This window comes from Euprymna scolopes, chromosome 44, assembly GCF_053919585.1.
Source record: "Euprymna scolopes isolate OS-2025 chromosome 44, ASM5391958v1, whole genome shotgun sequence".
Taxonomy (NCBI): domain Eukaryota; kingdom Metazoa; phylum Mollusca; class Cephalopoda; order Sepiida; family Sepiolidae; genus Euprymna; species Euprymna scolopes.
Window position 1 is genome coordinate 32,774,626 of NC_136525.1, and position 19,785 is coordinate 32,794,410.

Sequence of the window (19,785 nt, forward strand, 5' to 3'; positions counted from 1 at the left end):
TTGATAGACCAATGCGAGCATGGTGGCATCCCAACGATAGTGAACTTCCATGTTGCTGATGTCTTGATGGAAGCGCTCCCCTTGCTCATCACTTACATCATCTAGATTTTCTGGAAAACAGGCAAGATGGCTGTGCAAAAAATGTAACTTGATGCTCATATTTGCACCCAAGAAGAATTTTATAAATTTGTAAATGCCATTCAAGCGCCCAATTCTGCAGGATTCAAAAAATTACAAAAATTTGCGTCATTCATTAAATTTCGAATCTGGGGTGCATCAAAAATTCTAACTTTTAACTTCTTTATGGTTAAGCCTGGAAATTTCATGCAAATATATTTGAAACAATCGCCATCTTTCTGAAGAGCCTTCACAAACTGTTTCGTGATGCCAAGCTTTATGTGAAGAGGAGGAAACACAATTTTGGAACGCTCCACCAAAGGTGAAGCCAGAACATTGAGAGAGCCAAGAATCAGTTTACTGCACACAGGCCAATCTTTTTTTTTTTTAATTCAGTGCTCTGTTCTTGCCCTGCTATCCCACAAGCACAAAAAGTAAGGAAATTTTGTGTAGCCACTTTGCAGTCTGAGGACAAACCCAAACATTTTCAAATCGACACATATGATCAGTTGGTGCTGTCTGTATGAAATCTCTTCCAGAATAAATTTGATTTCATCATATTTTTCTTTGAGGGTTGTTGAATGGTCTAGAGAAATTGATCCATATAAGTTGCCATTGTAAAGAACAACATATTTTAAATTTCTTTTAGAACTGTGTGTAAAAAGATGCCAATCTTGAGAATAATACTGTTTTACACCAAGCTGCCGCAGCAGGCTAGCAACGTCATTGCAATATACTATGTCATTTTCCTGAATGAAATATGGCAAGATTTCAATATGATGTTTTCTGTAGAAAGTTATGAGAGTTCCAGGCTGAAGTAGATTTTTTCTTTGAGTCTTGAAGTTAAAGTTCAGAAGATTCTTTGGAAAGGTTGAGGTCTTTAGTCAGATCATTAAATTCTCCTTGAGAAAAAAATTGCGGTAGTGAAGAAGGAAAACTGACATCTGAAACAGTGGCTTCACTATTGTCAGTCGACAAAAGAGAGGCTTGGTCTTCTTCAGAACCAGACAATTCCAATTCCGGCAAGCTTTTAAACAGTGGAACAGGAATTTCATTTCTTCCTGTTGATTCTTTTCGTTTTGACTGCACAGAAATAGCAGTCATCGAAATGGTTTTTCAGGTCACGCCAGACCGTTATTCCAAAGCAGAGTGACTTTCTATCCTTTTTTGTCAACCTGTCAAATATGATCGACACATTGCTTGCATAAAATATGGGGTGCCTATGTCTATCGTGATCACCCAGCATTACTTTGAAGTAAGCAAGATAAACACATTTCACAAATTCACTGATTTTGTTTCCTGCTGGATTGCAACATATATTCTCCGCAAATATCGCAAAACACATTTGGATTGTTTAAACGTCATATGATATAGTCATGCTTAATTTTTGCTCACAAAATCTGCAATGAAAGTAAAATAATGCAGTTTATTTCTTGTCTGACTTATAAATGAATTTCTAATATTAAGAGAATAAACCTTTTGACCCAGAAATCAACAAAAACATGCCACAATAGGCCTATTTACTACTGTGTCCACTTCTTAGTAACTACATACTTCATTGTATAGCAAATTTGACTTTTACTTTAAGTTTTGTGATGTCATGATCAATTATCATACATTACAATAATGACCTGCAATGATAATTATGAAGCTAGAATGTATATAGAAGCACACCTAACGTACTGTCATCGCACGCGTCTGTGTTTTAGTCAGGTAAACTATTCTAAAAAAAATAATGATTTTGAAGACTAGTACATAATCCACAGGTATATTTATTTAAAGAGAAAAAGTAAAAACTGAAAGAGAAAAAATGACGGGTTTGAGATAGTAAAAACAAAAAAATGAGGGTACGAAAATGGAATTTTAAGAAATTGAAAGACTGAATAAGTTTAAGAAATGAAACATGAAATGTCACATTGCATGACAAAGTAAACAAACACATTATCCAGAAGAAGAAATGAATAAAACCGTTGATGCTGGAAATGGGAGCGGATAAAAAAGAAAGAGGCGTGCTGTGTCGTTGTAAAAACGAAGTAAAGACCAACCAGAGGAAGAAATTAGGAAGAAAGTAACATTTTAAGGTAAAACAGGTATTAAACAGCAAATGCCTCAACAACTTGACTTGATGAGAAAAAATTAATGATTTTCGGATTCAATACCCCCAAATTTTTCTAAACCAGCTTAGAAAACTTGGGCACCAAAAAATGTTTTATTTACCATGAAACAATTCAGTGTTATCTCCCCTTGTTTGGAGAAAAAGTTCTGTTTTTTGGAGCGATCTCCCTTACTCATGATTCTTTTGATCCTAAACTGAATTTAAACAAATATTTGTCATAGAAATAATTTTATGTACAATTTTCTTTTTTAGCAATGAGTAACTACATCAAATTCAAAAAACATTAAAAAATAAAACTTATTGAATTTTTTTTTTTTTTAGCACATATCAACTGGATAATGAAACGATGCATAATCGTACACTGCAGTATGATGATCCGTGTTGGCCAAACTCTTCTCTTAATCGGTGGCATGCATACCAAATATTTATCGTAAGTTATTTAACTATATAAATCGCTTTAAAAAAATGTACTTGTCCAGAACTTCTTCCTATGCGAAAAACAAAAATAAAGAAAATCTGTATGATGTATGCATGCGTTATGGAAAGAAAATATCATACACCAAAAATCATGTATATTGATGTAGTTTTAATTTTTCTAAAGAAAATCATTTAAAGTGAATTTGAGTTTTTCTAATGCCCTCCTCCCTATGTTGAAAATGGCTTTTTAAAATCTTACAAGTTTTAAATATTTGAAATTAGCTCCCTTCTTCCTTTAGACTGTTTTCAAGATGGTATTGTGAGGATTGATTAGACGGATAGATTGTTAATTTAATAATGAAGAATATTACATTTTATTGATTCTATCCTCAGTCAAGAAGGATTTTTTTTCTTCACTGGAAGAAATCCTTTAAAATAAAAATTGACTCGGTTAAAGAAGGATTCCTTCTGGGGAACAAGAAATCCTTCTTGACCGAGTCAATTTTTGTTCCAATGCAAAGTCAGTTCTGGTTTGCCCTATATATATATATATATATATATATATATATATATATATATATATATATATATATATATATACACTAGTGGGGGTACCCAGCGTTGCCTGGGTGTTTGGAGGTGTGTGTGGTGTTAATATATCTATATATATATATGTATATCCTTTTTCATTCCACCCATTTGTCCTATTATGTCTTGATATTCTCTTTTCCCCTATCGCCTCCTACTTTGAGTCTAAAATGTCACTTAATCTACCACCACTCCTATTTATATTTACGGCTTGAACTTTTTATTTTTATAAATAAAAAAATATATTTCATTTCTTCCATTTGAGAACCAGATGCCTTTATTATGTCGCCTGACGAGGACTTTTGGTTCTTGCTAACCAATTGTCTGAAACATTACCATGTTCAGTGTAGTGAATATGTAATATTTTTCTATATAAATAAAAATATAATATATATATATATATATATAATATATATATATATATACTAAATGTACGTTAATCAATATCTTGTATTTCCAAAGGTTTTTTTTTTCTTTATGCTAAAATGTACTTTACTTCTGGAATCGAATTATGTTGTGATTATTCTAATTCTATTTTATAATTAAAATTAATTTTGGGGGAAAAAAACATTTGCCGTTTTGTTTACTAAGTTAATACTTCAAGTTAGCTGCTGCTGCTAATACAGTAGAAATCCCTAAATGTAAGAAAACCTTCTGCTCCAATAGCTTCTTCCCCAGAACTGCTAGATTCTATTTTCCCAACTGTACTGACATGCAGAAGTTTAAGTGTAATGTGAACAGACATCTTGCTGCTAAACTCCCTATCCCTGCACCTTATGTCCCTGATAGTAGCACCCAACATCAAGTGGCCTTGTTTGGAGTGAAAATGGAATAAAAAAAAATTTTAAGTGAAAAGAAAAGCGGCAGTTTTGTCACCGTGACAAACGACGTCAGCAGTGTTCGAAATAAGGTTAGTCATTGCAAGGCGTATGATGACTTTGCTCAAATGTCAACAAAAAAAGTGACCCCTCCTTGTAAAAACGGCCCAGTTGATGGTTAAAGAATGAATGTTTTGGGCCAATTTTTGGATATTCGTCAGCAAAAATATCTACGAATGAGCTAAGAAAGTGATTTGGAAAATCGTTGATGTAGATCAGGAAGAGAGTTGGGCCCAGAATGGACCCCTGAGGGACTCCAGCATTAATACTGTGAGCTTCTGATTTCTGCCTATCAACAACTACTCTTATGAACCTATCAGAGAGAAATGATTTAAGAATTGAGACGACATTTCCAGCTATACCATAGCTGGAGATCTTGTGAAGTAGACCTTTATGCCATACCCTGTCCAAGGCCTTTGGTATGTCAAGAGCAATTACCCTAGAAAGGAAGCCTCCAATGAGAGATTCACTAATCCCATGAGATATAACTGTAAGCACATCTGCTGTAGATCTAGCAGAGCGGAAACCATATTGCATGTCACTAAGAAGGTTATGTTTTCTTAATTATTTTCATTGCCATGGTAATTGTTTGGTGGTTCTGAGATAGAGGCTTGGCAATGAAGTGAAAGGTGGTTTCATGGTTGGGTTCGAATGTCATGACGGGCAGAAATTGTTACCCTACACTGATGATTGTGTAAGCATGAAACACTAGTGTTAGTAGGTTAATATGAATAACTATTATTTAATTAAAATTATCACGCTCCTTTTAAGAATACTTAAGGATGGACACTGTCTGCGGAGTTATAACTAAGGCAAGCAACTAGCGTCTTAACATACGAACATTCTAGATTACCTAATATACTTGCCCAAATTCGGCAGCATTTAATAGTTCTTAGTCTCCTTCATTCCCAGGGCAATTGTTTGGTCGCCCTGAAGTAGAGGCTCGGCAAATGGAGTAAAATCTCATGACCGGCAGAAATTCTTATCCTACACTAATGATTGCATAAGCATGAAACACTAGTGTCTGTAAGTAAAAATGATTAATTATTATTTAATCATAATTATATATATATATATATATACACACATATGGTGTGGCTCAGAGCTAAGGAATGAAAATGTATGTTTTCATTTCGATTCTAGCTGATGGCATGCAAGTCATATATATATATATATATATATATTAGCAAAAATCAAGCTAACAAAATGTAAAATGGGAACATCATTTCATGTATTTTATTATGCGTTATAATTGTTTCATACCATTTGGACAATTTTAAATATATAAAAATATTTCCAAAGAGCTACTATTCAGACAGCAAAATACACTATTTATACACAGGCATGTATGTGTATACACACACACACACACACACACACACACACACACACACACACACACATATATATATGTATGTATATATATATATTTCACCTTTTATTTATATCAATCCTTTAATTTAAAAAATCACAATTTTTTTGCAATTCCAACTTCACTTTTGATTTTCAGATTTTGTAATCATGCCCATATTCCTTTTTCTTTTAAAGTTGAGGAGTTCCTTTTCTTCTGATGAGTTAAATGCGGAATAAATTAAAAATTGACTGATGAATGATTTTGCCCTACAAAACAGGTGCTGTCAAGAATCTAACATACTTAAAAAAATAAACAGTAAGATAGGCAACATCTTGAACTTTGGAATATAGACTTTTGTCATTTTTGTGTGTTTTTTTTTTTTTTTTTTACATAGGCATCACCACTTATCCTCGAGTGGCCTCTTTGCCTTGATAAGGGTTAAAGAGTGTACAGTAGAAATTGGACAATATAGTAATCGTTAGTAATGGAAATTTGGTAAATTTGTTAACTTATATGGAACGGCTCATCAAAAACTTGTTTACGTTAGACTTGAAGACAACCATATTGTAGTCAGCTGGAAAGCAGGAAAATGGAAGACAATTCCACAGGTGTGCAGTTCTAAGAAAGAAGCTTTGCTCATGGAATCTACGTTTAGGTTTAGGCACAGATAAAGAGTGGGGGGAAATTAGTGATAGTGTTTTCTGCTAGACTGGTGTTTCTTGTGGAAGTTTGGCGAGAGGAGACCATAGAATGGAGCTCAGCTGAGCACTTGCCATGAAAATAACGATAAAGCAGAGACAAACTCGCAACATCTCTTCTGTGAGAAAGAGGTTGCAGGGAAGAGAAAAGGACATCCCCCACAAGGCTACGAAGTTCATTTTGAACTCTATCAAGGCAGGACAAGTCCTTTCTAGCAGCTCCTGCCCAGATGTGGCAACAGTACTCCATCCTTGGACGTACCTGGCTTTTCTATAGATAGAGAATTGCATCAGCAGTGAGATATCTACTGGATCGATAGAAGGATCCCACCATTTTTCCAGCGGCCTTGGCGACGGATTTAATATATATATATATATATATATTATATATATATATATATATATATATATATATATATATATATATATACTAGCAGTTCAGCCCAGCTTTGCTCGGGGCCTATGTACTGCTCATAACTTGCCCTACGTGTGAATACACTTAATGTAAGATTTCAAATTTTTAGACCAAAATTTGTCCGAGTAATTTCGTAGTGACTGTGACCCCAATTTGACGCCATTATTTTGGTTTCAAATCAAAATGAAAATTTTACCCATGTCTAAGTTACGTACATCTTAAATTTCAAGTCTTTAGACCCAAAATTTGCAGAGAAATTTGGTAGAATCTGCAAAGGTCAACTTTTTCAACTTTGACCTTTTGCAGCCAAATTTTTTCCCCAAAACTGACTAAAATGTTTGCTGCATGTCTGAACACCTATTATGTATGAATTTCAAATTTTTAGACTCAAAATTGGCTGAGTAGTTTGCAGAAGACCGCTAAGGTCAAATCTTTTACACTTTGACCCCTTGGCAGCTCATATTTTAAACCCAAACCAATTAAAAGCTTACCCTATCTCTGAATACCCTTTATGTAAAATTTCAAATGTTTAGACCAGAAATTGGCTGAGTAGAGACCGCAGAGGTTAAAAATTATTTTTGAACTTTGACCCCAAATTTGACCCATTAACATTTTTTTTTTTTTTGGACTCAAATTAAATTATAAAGTTTGATCCATTTCCAAGTAGCTTACATTTAAAATTTCAAGTGTTTAGACCCAAAATTTGCAGAGGAGTTTGGTAGAGTTTTCAACAGTCAAATCGTTGAACTTTGACCCCTTGCCAACAAATTTCTGACCCAAAATTGATTAAAAAGATTTTCCCAAATCTCAATACTCCTTATGTCAAATCTCGAGTCTGTAGACCGAAAATTGACAGTTATTTGGTAGGGAAATATACACAGACACACAGACAGACATTTTCACTTATATATATGTATTTAACTTTTCATGTCACTACTATCTATTAGATTCAATATAATACATAGAGAATTGTCTGTATAATAATAAATATGTAATTTGCATGAATTAAAATATCTTATGACTGAGCAACACCAGGTCACTTGCTTGTGATTTTATAAAACCTTTAAAGCTTTAAACTATATTTTTTTGATTGGATGAATGATGGAAATATTATTTCAACATAGCTAAGTGTTGTTTTAAAGCTTTAATTAGAATATTGCACAGTTTTTTAAGGTTGAATTGAGATAAGGTGCTGGTGTATTTGATTGGTACCAAATTCTGACCCTAAAAATGTTAGATCATTTGTTTATTGCAAGTTTGAATGAAAACTAAAAACATTGAAATTCAAGACAAACAAGTGAGTTTCATAAATGAATAAATTTATGAAACAAACAAGACAAAATAAAAAATCTTTTCAACAGACAATTAAAAAAATATCCTTAGTTAAATATAATTTTACTTAATTTAGTTTGTATGTTAAAATAATTATTTTTAAATAAACAATTTTAAATACTATCGGATCCGAGAATCCCTTAACCCTCTAAAGTCATGAAGCCATTGCATTATTTTATGTGTCATGTCTTGTGCAAGAAAAGTGTTAAAATTCCAACTCCTCTCCACACTTCAAAGTACATATAGCACCTAGTCTTATTAAATGGTTACTCATTTTAGCACTGTCCAGGCTCAATGTTACTTAACTTCAGTGATCCAAACAAGAATCAGTGTGTCAATGTGATTATGCCCTCTGTCAAATAATATCCATTTACTTACAAAAAAAAGTGAACACTAATGTAATGAATCATTACATCAGCTAAAAAATATCACATGATTTAATGTTTTTCAGAGCAGAAATATGGTACTGATCAATAAGCCTAGCATCTGCTATGTTAAATGTGACCTGCAGAAATAAGAGTTGATTATCTCCTGAAAATGATTAATCCAAAATGTGTCCTTTTCTTTTTGCAGGTCCTTTTCGCAATATGTCTTGGTCCTTTTACATTTTTTAACGTTCAAAAGACAGGATTTCTTCAAATATTTACTTCAGTTTTCCGATGGACATGTAAGTTACTTTTAGTGTTCACTCGTATTTTCCGTTTCACAATTGAATTCATATTCACTAAACTTAAAAACTTTTAAACTTAAGCTCTTTGTCTTGCACTTTTCTTTTTTTTTTTTTTTTTTTACAAAGGCATCACCACATTATCAAGGCCCAGAGGCCACTCAAGGATAAGGGTTAAAGAGTGTACAGTAGAAATTGGTCAATATAGTAATCATTAGTAATGAAAATTTGGTAAATTTAATAACTTATATGGAACGGCTCATCAAGAACTTATTTACTTTAGACTTGAACACAACCATATTGTAGTCAGCCGGAAAGCAGGAAAACGGAAGACAATTCCACAGGCGTGCAGTTCTAAGAAAGAAGCTTTGTTCATGGAATCTACGTTTAGGTTTAGGCACAGATAAAGAGTGGGGGAAATTATTGATAGTGTTTACAGCTAGACGAGTGTTTCTTGTGAAAGTTTGGCGAGGGGGGACCATAGATTGAAGCTCAGTTGAACACTTTCCATGAAAATAACGATACATCAGAGACAAACTCGCAACATCTCTTCTGTGAGATAGAGGTTGCAAGGAGGAGAAAAGGACATCTCCTACGAGGCTACGAAGTCTATTTTGAACTCTATCAAGGCAGGACAAGTCCTTTCTAGCAGCTCCTGCCCAGATGTGGCAACAGTATTCCATCCTTGGACGTACCTGGCTCTTATATAGGTAGAGAATAGCATCAGCAGTGAGATATCTACTGGATCGATAGAAAGATCCCACCATTTTTCCAGCGGCCTTGGAAACAGATTTGATATACGTGTTCCATTTAAGATCAGGAGTAATGGTCAAGCCCAGAAGCTTGTCAAAACTTGAGGCCTCCTGAAGACGAGAGCCATTCATTTCAATTGATGACAAATGTGAATTAGAATGTTGATGATGTAAAGAGAGAAGCTTGGTTTTAGATGCATTAAAAGTAACCAGCCACTCCTTTCCCCATTGTACTACGTGCTCAAGATCAGAGGAGAGAGAATTGGAGAGAACTTGGTCGTTTACTGTCTTAGATGTGGTACCATAAATGGTAGTGTCGTCAGCATAAATGTCTACAAATGATGTAAGGATATGATTTGGAAGATCATTAATGTAGATCAGGAAAAGAGTTGGGCCCAGGATGGATCCCTGAGGGACACCGGCATTAATACTGTGAGCTTCTGATTTTTGCCCCTCAACTACTACTCCTATGAACCTATCAGAAAGAAATGATTTAATAATTGAGAAGACTTTTCCAGCTATACCATAGCTAGCGATCTTATGAAGTAAACCTTTATGCCATACCCTATCAAAGGCTTTAGATATGTCAAGAGCAATTGCCCTAGAAAGATTGCCACCGTCGAGAGATTTGCTAATCCTATGCGATATAACTGTAAGGACATCTGCTGTAGATCTAGCAGAACGGAAACCATATTGAGTGTCACTAAGAAGGTTATTTTTGTTGAGATGTTTGATTACTTCTGTATTTAACACAGATTCTAGCAACTTACTCATGACGCACAGGAGACTTTCTCTCTTTTTACTCTTATGGGTTCTGCGTATGACCTTAAAAGATATCTAATGGCAAAGCTCCATTTGGGACCTGTGAAAAATGTGGACTTTCCCCTTAGTTGCCATTGCTCCCAGGTCCACTTTGCCCCTGGGGAGACCAGGTTGTCTGAAGATAGTGGCTTCCTGATTAAAAATACACCAAATATTGATTGTTTTTTTTTTTTCCTTTCCCTTTGCAAAACTCAATTTTTTCTGCAAAATCAAAAACAAAATTTTTTTTCTACAAAATAATCAAACCAAACATCTTAAATTTTTGAAGATATAAAGAACTTGAAGAATAAAAACTTTTTTCAAAAATTACTGAATTCGGATTAAATAGCTCAGAAAAGGTTGATATGCTATAAAACAACCAAACGAAATCTTACTCTCGTAAGTATTTGAAGAAAAGCAGCAGCAACCAACAGTTTAAAAACTGAATTCTGAATTGTTGACCTGTATCAGGCTTTGACAAAAGCAGCAGCTGCCCCGCTCTGCCTATGATTTTTTTTCACCTTATTCATTTTCACGGCTCATTTGGCATAATGATTTGCTAATGCACAGGGAGATCAGGGTTCAATCTCTGGTTCTCTTTATCTTTGCCTAAACCTAAACGTAGATTCCATGAAAAAAGCTTCTTTCTAAAAACTGCACACATGTGGAACTGTCTTCCGTTTACCTGCTTTCCAGCCGTCTTCAAGTCCAATGTAAACAAGTTCTTGATGAGCTGTTTATCTTAAGTAATCCAATTTACCAAATTTACACTTCTAAAAATTACTGTATTGTCCTTTTGACCACTGTATACTCGTTAACCCTTATCCTTGAGTGGCCTTTGGGCCTTGATAAGTGGTGATTCCTTTGTTTAAAAAAAACCCCAAAAAACTGATATTTGATGCCCAGCAAGTTGTGAGAGGATTAGTCTAGAAGAATGCTTGGTTGAAGAAGATAACTTGGTAGAGTTATCCGTGATTGGACACATTTGACTGGAATTGAAGGTTCAATAAGAAAGGGATCATCTTCTATCAAAAATATCATCTTTTTTTTTTTTTCTTTTTATATATATATATATAAAGGAATCACCACTTATCAAGGCCCAGAAGCCACTCGAGGATAAGGGTTAAAGAGTGTACAGTAAATGGAACAATGTTGTAGTAATTGTTAGTAGTGGAAATTTGGTAAATTGGATTACTTAAGGGGACAGCTCAAGAAGTTGTTTACGTTGGACTTGAAGATGACCATATTGTGGTCAGCTGGAAAGCAGGCAAATGGAAGACAGTTCCACAAGTGTGCAGTTCTAAGCTTTGTTCATGGAATGCATATTTAGGTTTAGGCACAGATAAAGAGTGGGGGAAATTATTGATAGTGGTTTCAGCTAGACGTGTGTTTCTCGTGAAAGTTTAATCAACCTTATTCAAAGGGAACACTAGAGCATAAAGAGTTGTTTGATGAGCTGGCTTCTGTTGATAACACAATCTGGTACCCTGAACTTCCATCTCACCTGACTGTTGCTTGCTACGGGATATTAGCTATATCAATGCCGGCGGTATTCATCCGAAGCGGGTTGAACCGTCTTCCTTCAAAGGAAGAAGTGTCAAGACAATATTAAATTCACAAGCCATATCTCAGTCACATATCTCCATCAGGGGAAGATGATGGTGTTAAGTTATTGCAATTCTTGCAGGGAGGTGTCAATATCTTCCTTCATACAGCACCTGGTATTCCCAAATGGTACTTACTGACCAGGCTCTATATTGCTTAACTGCAGTGATCTAACGTGATTATGAGAACAAAATCTGTTTGATCGTGATGAGATCGGCTTAGGAATTGAATTGTCTTTTGACACCAGCGTCCTTCGCATGCATTGATCTGTTGAGTTGTGCAGTCGTGTCCTCACACCTACGCAATTATATATGTAGACACTAATGAACATGTATTAAGCAATGTAACACAAGATGGTATTAAGTAATGTAACGCAAGATGGTGCATGTACAAGATAGATCTGTCATGCAACTACTATATTCTTTTACTAAACAATTGGTATTATAAAGTGAGCATCAAGGATAAGTGGAGTAATCCTGGGAAAGCTGTTGCACCTGTCCTACAGCATGGTGTAATTTATAAGATAAATCTCATCTATCTGTTTAAATGTATGTCTGCCTAAAACTTTCGACAGAGGCAACAGATTTTCACAAGATCAGTACCATTTTGAAGCTTGACGGTTCGGACAACAAATAGCAAAAAACTGACCAAAAACATTAATTCCTTCATCCTCACTGGTGCTACCAGATCAGGCTGCCTATTGGCTTCCTGAGACGAAATGCACCTACATCGATTTCTGTTTTTGTTTTCTATTCTCTTTTGTAAAACTTAATTATGTTCTACAAAAACAAAATAAAAACAACAGCCCAGTTCCCCCCCCCTCCTTCCTTTTTCCTTCCCTACTTCCCGGTTGACCCTGTCGGCAGGGCATTAGAATACACCGACTGCCCCCCTGCAGAGGGTAAAAGTCCCTCAACGGGGCTACCTGTTGGCCGTGGGTGGCAGCCCGTGATGCCTAGGAAAAGGATCCTGGTGGCTGAGAAACCGATGCCTAGGGAAAATAAAGGTATCTGTTGCAACACTCTACTTTGGCCTTCTACTAGGCTAGATGGGCGGTTGGAGAGGCCCGATCCAACCAATCGGCTAGTCATGTCAAGCCCTAACCCTTACACTGAAAATGTCAATTATAACATCCAAAAAAAAAAAAATAAATAAAATAAAAAAAATTTTTAAAAATTCTAATACAAAGATAATACATTTCATTACTACAAACATAGATAAACCAGGTAAGTGTTAGAAGGCGATGGCAAGGGCCAATCAATTGATGAGACAAAAACCACACAACTGCTCCCTAACTAACGTTTCTATCAAACTGGGAAAGAAGAAACTAAAGGAGGAAACAGGAAATGATGGACCAAACTCAATCAATTGAGTATATCTCTTTTGTATCCCTGGGATGAAAGGGCGAATGGGTTTCCCCCCTTACATCTCCCAATTTCGGGCTCCGAGGAGGGTGGGGAGCAAGAGAGATGAAAATCTAAACAAACTTCCATGGATATAATAAACCCAAACAAAAAACCCAGAAACAAAAAAAAATACAACAAAATCGAAAAGAACCCACTCTGACGTAACCAGCTCAGACAGTGAGCAAGAATATAACTATGAAACAATTGATAAAGAAAAATACCCAAGATTCATAGTAATTGAAACCTTAGAAGGAAAAAAGATCAGCGATCTATCTCCATTCTTAATTGAAAAAATTTTGTCTCAAAACAGCAACCCAAAAACAGCAAAAAAAATGAAAAATGGCAATCTACTTGTCACAGTCGACAACTATAAAGACGCAAAAAACATTTTAGAGATGGAAAAATTCCATATCTATAAATGCAAAAGTTATGCTCATGAAAGACTAAACACATCAAAAGGTGTTATAAAAAGCCATGAATTAACCTTGGCTACAGCAGAAGAAATAGAAAATGCCCTAAGAAAACAGGGAGTAATCGATCACGTTCAAATAAATATAAAAAGGAATGGTTAAACCATACCTACAAAAACCTACGTACTAACTTTCAGTACACCAAAAATTCCCAAAGAAATAAAAATCGGATACACAATAGAAAAAGTAGAACAATATATACCAGCCCCTCTGAGATGTTATAAGTGTCATAAATATGGACATAGCAGAGAAACATGCAAAGGACAGAAAATATGTGGAAAATGTGGCTTAAAAGAACCTAACCACACTGAAAGTGAATGCCCCAACGAAACAAAATGCCCAAATTGCCAAGAAAAACACCCAGCATACTCTAAAATATGCAAAATCTACACAAAAGAAAAAGAAATAGCCGAAATAAAATGCAAACAAAACGTGCCCTTTCCTGAAGCAAGGAAAATAGCAAGCTCTCGAGAAAAAATAAACAATTACGCAGACATTACAAAAACTTCAAACCAAACCCAAAACTAAGACCTACTTAAACTAATCTCCGAACTCAAAAATCTAATTGAAACTTTAAAAACTAACCAAAACGAAAACAAGAAACAAATACCAGTATCTTCTAAAACTCAGCCAAATGATCTAAAACAAGTCCTAAAGAACAAAAAAGAACCCGAACAACAAAAACCACAAATAAACCGTGGGAGATCCAAATCCCGAACAAGGACAAAAGCAGAAGATAAACACACAATATCTGGAAAGCTGGAAACAACGGGAAAACACAAATCCTCTTTCCAAAAACCAAAACAAACAAAAAACAGAGACAATATTAATCGAAAATGAAAACAAATTTGAATTGATTGAAATCGAGTCACAGGAAAAAATCTAGCTCCAAAAACAGAACTGACCAGGAAGAGAAAATGGAGACTGAGGAACCAAGCAGTTCAAGTAAACACAAAACAAAAACAACTCAAAACACAACAAATCAATAGAATAATAGATATAAAAACCTAAACAAAAACCAAACAGAAAGAAAAGGAAAAAAACGAACTTACTTATGAAAATGAATAAAAACATCATACAGTGGAACTGCAGAGGCATAAAACCAAACTACGAAGAAATCAAACATATAATAGCACAATATGACCCCAGCATAATCGGCCTACAGGAAACTCTTCTAAAAGGAACGGACACCATCAACTTCAAAGGATACCACATCTACAATCAAACAAACAGATCACAAGCAGATAATCGACCCACAGGTGGCACTTCAATTATAATAAAAAAAACAGATACCACATATAAAATTACAACTCCAAACAAACCTTCAAACAATAGCAATTAAAGTTACACTCCACCGACCAACAACTATTTGTTCAATATGCATTCCACCTAAACATAAACTAAATAAAATCAAAATTGAAGATCTGATAACACAACTCCCCATACCTTTTATATTAATGGGGGACTTCAACGCCCATAACAAAATGTGGGGAAGTGAGAATATTAACCAAAATGGGAAAATCATCGAATCATTACTGGAATCACCCGAAGTAACTATATTTAACGACAAAACACACACATACCTTCACCAAGGCACAGGAACGACATCAGCTATTGACCTAACACTATGCTCCCCCACAATATTTATGGACTTCCAATGGGAGGTACATAACGACCAGTGCGGCAGCAATCACTTCCCAATTTTTCTCAAAACCCAAGAACCTACAACAGAAGAATCAAAACCAAAATGGCAAATTTATAAAGCTAACCGGACTGAATTTAGCAAACTTTGCACAAACCTAATTAATCAAGAAAAAATTAACAAATCAGATCCTATGTTAGCTTTCACCAATACACTAAACGAAATAGCAATCAAGACAATCCCAAAATCTTCCACCAAACCACACCCAAAATCAACGCCATGGTTCACAATAGAATGTAAAGAAGAACCAACAGGAAAAAAATGCTAAAACACTTCAAACAACATCCTACAAAACCAAACCTTCAAAAATACCTACAAGCACGAGCAAAAGCACGCTATATTATAAAAAAAAGCAAAAAAGAAACCTGGCAAAACTATATTTCCAAATTGAACAACAACACGCCATAAAAAAAAACATGGGAAATAATAAGAAAAATAACTGGAAAAAAACTTGGAACACCAATAAATAATATAAGTACACCAAATGGTAGACAAACTATAGACAAAAAAGAAATTACAAACATAATCGCAAATGAATTCAGCCAAAACTCATCATCCAACCACTACTCCCCCAAATTCCAAAAATACAAAAACAACGCAGAAAAAGAAAAACTCAATTTCACATCCAATAACAAAGAATACTATAACACCTCTTTCACTATAACAGAACTAAAAAATGCAATTCATAAAAGTAAAGATACAGCTACCGGTCCAGACGACATCCACTATCAATTTCTAAAACACATGCCAGATACATCTCTCAACATTCTCTTACAGATAATTAACAAAATATGGTGGACTAACAATTTTCCAAAACACTGGCTCGACTCCAATATCATCCCAATTCCTAAAGCAGGAAAAGATCACTCCAACCCTACCAATTATCGTCCTATCGCCCTAACAAGCTGTATATGCAAAACAACAGAAAGGATGGTCAATACAAGACTAATGTGGCATTTAGAAAAATATAACCTCATCTCTACACACCAAAGCGGATTTAGACAAAATCAAGGTACTAATTGTTAATGTAGACATTGGTTACCTCCCTTGCTTCAGTTACATGGTTACCTCCCTTGCTTGTGGTGATATAAATAAGAGTCGGCCATCTTGGTTTAGTCAGTTCGTTCGTACAGTTTAGACAGACTACAAGTGTCTCAGCAAATGGTAGCAGAGCCGTGAAGCTATGCGAATGGTCATGCTAACCGCATCAATAAAGAATTGGATGCTGCAGACCATAGATTTTACCTCAGCCTTTTTGCAAGGTGGTATTTTAGAGAGAGATGTGTACCTGAGGCCACCATCTGATGTTTGTCCTAAATCTCAAGTGTGGAAATTAAAAAGATGCATCTATGGATTGAATGATGCTCCACGGGCATGGTACAAGAGAGTTACTCAGGCTTTGATTGAATTAAAAGGAGTAGCAAGTGCTTATGATAATGCATTGTTTTTGTGGCATGATATTAAAGGAAATTTGACTGGAATTCTTGCTATGCACGTGGATGATTTTGTTTTCTGTGGAAACACAGAGTTTGAAAGGGATGTGATTGCAACATTGAAAGAAAAATTTAAGGTGGGATCTCATGAAAGTGGAACATTCAAATATGTTGGACTGAATGTTAATCAACAGGAAAATGGGATCACTGTAGAACAAGATCTATATGTATCTTCCATATCTCCAATAGAAATAAGCAAAGGGAGGATACTGAGGAAAAATGATGAACTGAATGAAGAAGAAAAGCATGAGTTGAAGATACTTGCAGGTCAGATGATGTGGGTTTCAACTCAAACACGCCCTGATATAGCTTTTGATGTGTGTAAAATGAGCAACACTGGAAAGCATCCCAAAGTAAAAGCCTTATTTGAGGCGAATAAAGCCTTATCAAAATTGAAATCCAAGAAGGGTTCTATAACATTTCCAAAATTTGGAAAGCCCTCAGATTTACACATTTTGTGTTATACTGATGCCTCTTATGCCAGTCTGGAAGATGGATCTTCACAGGGTGGTTTTGTTGTCTTTATTGGAGGAAGTACTGACAAAATGGCCCCCATGTGTTGGGCGTCAAAGAAATTGGACAGAGTGACAAAAAGCCCATTGGCCTCAGAGACTCTTGCTCTGAATGAGGGAGCTGATGCTGGTGTTTTGACTGCGGTTATGATACAAGAGGTATTTCAGTTATCTAAATTGCCAGACGTTCTCTGCAAGACAGATAATGCATCACTTGTGGAGACATTGAATTCCAACAATCTGGTAAGCGATCGACGATTGAGAATAGATGTAGCAAGGCTGAAGGAAATGAAGAGTAGAGGGGAGATACAGATAGAATGGATCAAGGGTTGTGATCAGGTCTCTGATTGTTTGACCAAGGCAGGAGCTTCGTCTGAGCTTCTAAGGGACTTGTTAAATCAGAAATAAATTATTCACTTGAGGACAGCAGCAATGTTAATGTAGACATTGGTTACCTCCCTTGCTTCAGTTACATGGTTACCTCCCTTGCTTGTGGTGATATAAATAAGAGTCGGCCATCTTGGTTTAGTCAGTTCGTTCGTACAGTTTAGACAGACTACAAGTGTCTCAGCACTAATGACCAACTTATTCGGCTAGAAACATATATTCGTAACGGTCTAATAAGAAACCACCACGTGGTCTCAATCTTTTTTGATATCGAAAAGGCGTATGACACCACGTGGAGATATGGAATCTTGAAAGATATTCATAATATGGGAATCAGAGGAAACCTAGCAAAATTTATCCAAGAATTCCTATCCCACAGAACATTTAAAGTATGCTTAGGAAATACAACATCAGATCAACACACACAAGAAACATGGGTACCACAGGGTAGCATACTATCTGCCACCCTTTTTCTAATTAAAATCAGCGGTATAATCAAAAATGTTAACATGGGATTCGAAAAAACACTATTTGTTGATGACTTTTCAATAACTTGCTCATCACCAAATATGCCAACTATTGAAAGACAAATGCAACATTGCCTTAACAAAATAGATCTTTGGGTTAACCAAAATGGATTTAAAATGTCCAAAAGCAAAACCACATGTATCCACTTTTGTAGGAAACGAAAATACCACCTTGATCCACAGCTCAAACTAGATGGACAACTAATACCAGTAGTACAACACACCAAATTTCTAGGGATCATTTTAGATAACAAACTAAACTTCAAGGAGCACATTAACAAATTAAAACAAAAATGCTAAAAAGCAATAAATATCTTAAAAATAGTATCAAAACTAGACTGGGGAGCAGATCAAGCTACAATGCTCAAAATATATCGCTCACATATCAGATCCAAACTGGACTACGGTTGTGCCATATACAGCTCTACTTACAAATCCTACAAAAACAAACTACTAACAATACAGAATCAAAGTTTAAGACTTAGCCTGGGAGCCTATCGAACTTCTCCAATGGAAAGCCTTCACGTAGAAGCCCAAGAACTACCCCTGCACTTAAGATGGAAAAAACTAGCATTACAATACGCAACAAAACTACAAACCAACCCCGGAAACCCAACATACAAAACTACCTTCAACTTACAATATACAAACTCTTATTCAAGGAAACCAAAAAGTATACCCTCCTTTGGACACAGAATTAAAGAAATAATACATCAAATCAATGAAAACCCCGACAATAATTACTCAGAAAACAAACGACAGACCCCCATGGACATTACGCAAACCAGAAACCGACATAACACTTACTACTTACAAGAAAAACATTACAAATAATATAACAAACAGAAGCAACTTTGGAGAACTAAGAGAAAAATATGCAGAATACATAGAAATATACACCGATGGGTCTAAAACTATAAACGGAACAAGTGCAGCATGCACAGATGGACAAAATCAATATCAAATACGACTGCCCAACGAGGCTTCAATATATACAGCCGAACTGCAGGCCATCAAAATAGCTCTCAAACACATCAAAGACATCAACGAACAAAAAGCCATAATATATACAGACTCCCTATCCTGTATCATGGCCCTTGAAGTAAAATCTAAACACCCTTTCATCACAGAAATTATACAAGAATACAATGAAATAACCGAAAAAAACAATAAAAAAATTATAATAGCCTGGATACCAAGTCATGTCGGCATTCCAGGAAATGAAAAAGCAGACAAACTGACTAAAGAAGCCACAAACCACCAAATGGAAAAAATTAAAATACCACACACAGACCTAAAAAGAAAAATCAACGGATATATAGAAAACACGTGGCAAGAGGAATGGAACAAATGCACTGCAAACAAATTGCATGAACATCAACCAATAATTAAAAACGAAAAACAAAAAATTTTTAAAGGAAGAAGAGAAGAAATTGTACTAAACCGAATAAGAATCGGACATACAAAATTAACTCATTCCTACCTAATCAGAGCGGAGGAAACACCAAATTGCACACTTTGCAACCAACAACTAACAATGAAACATCT

At 35.3% G+C, this 19,785-nt stretch overlaps 2 protein-coding genes across 2 annotated transcripts in view; one reads left to right on the forward strand and one right to left on the reverse strand.

Moving 5' to 3' along the window:
- Positions 1-19,785, reverse strand: part of LOC145268767 (N-acetyltransferase 9-like protein) — a 183,928-nt gene that overhangs the window by 126,971 nt on the left and 37,172 nt on the right. The window lies entirely within an intron of this gene.
- Positions 1-19,785, forward strand: part of LOC145268766 (putative sodium-coupled neutral amino acid transporter 12) — a 102,702-nt gene that overhangs the window by 68,063 nt on the left and 14,854 nt on the right. Inside the window, exons 8-9 of the mRNA XM_080124365.1 lie at positions 2,555-2,663; positions 8,489-8,582. Coding sequence (XP_079980491.1) covers positions 2,555-2,663; positions 8,489-8,582 — 203 coding nt within the window. The remainder of the gene's footprint in view (positions 1-2,554; positions 2,664-8,488; positions 8,583-19,785) is intronic.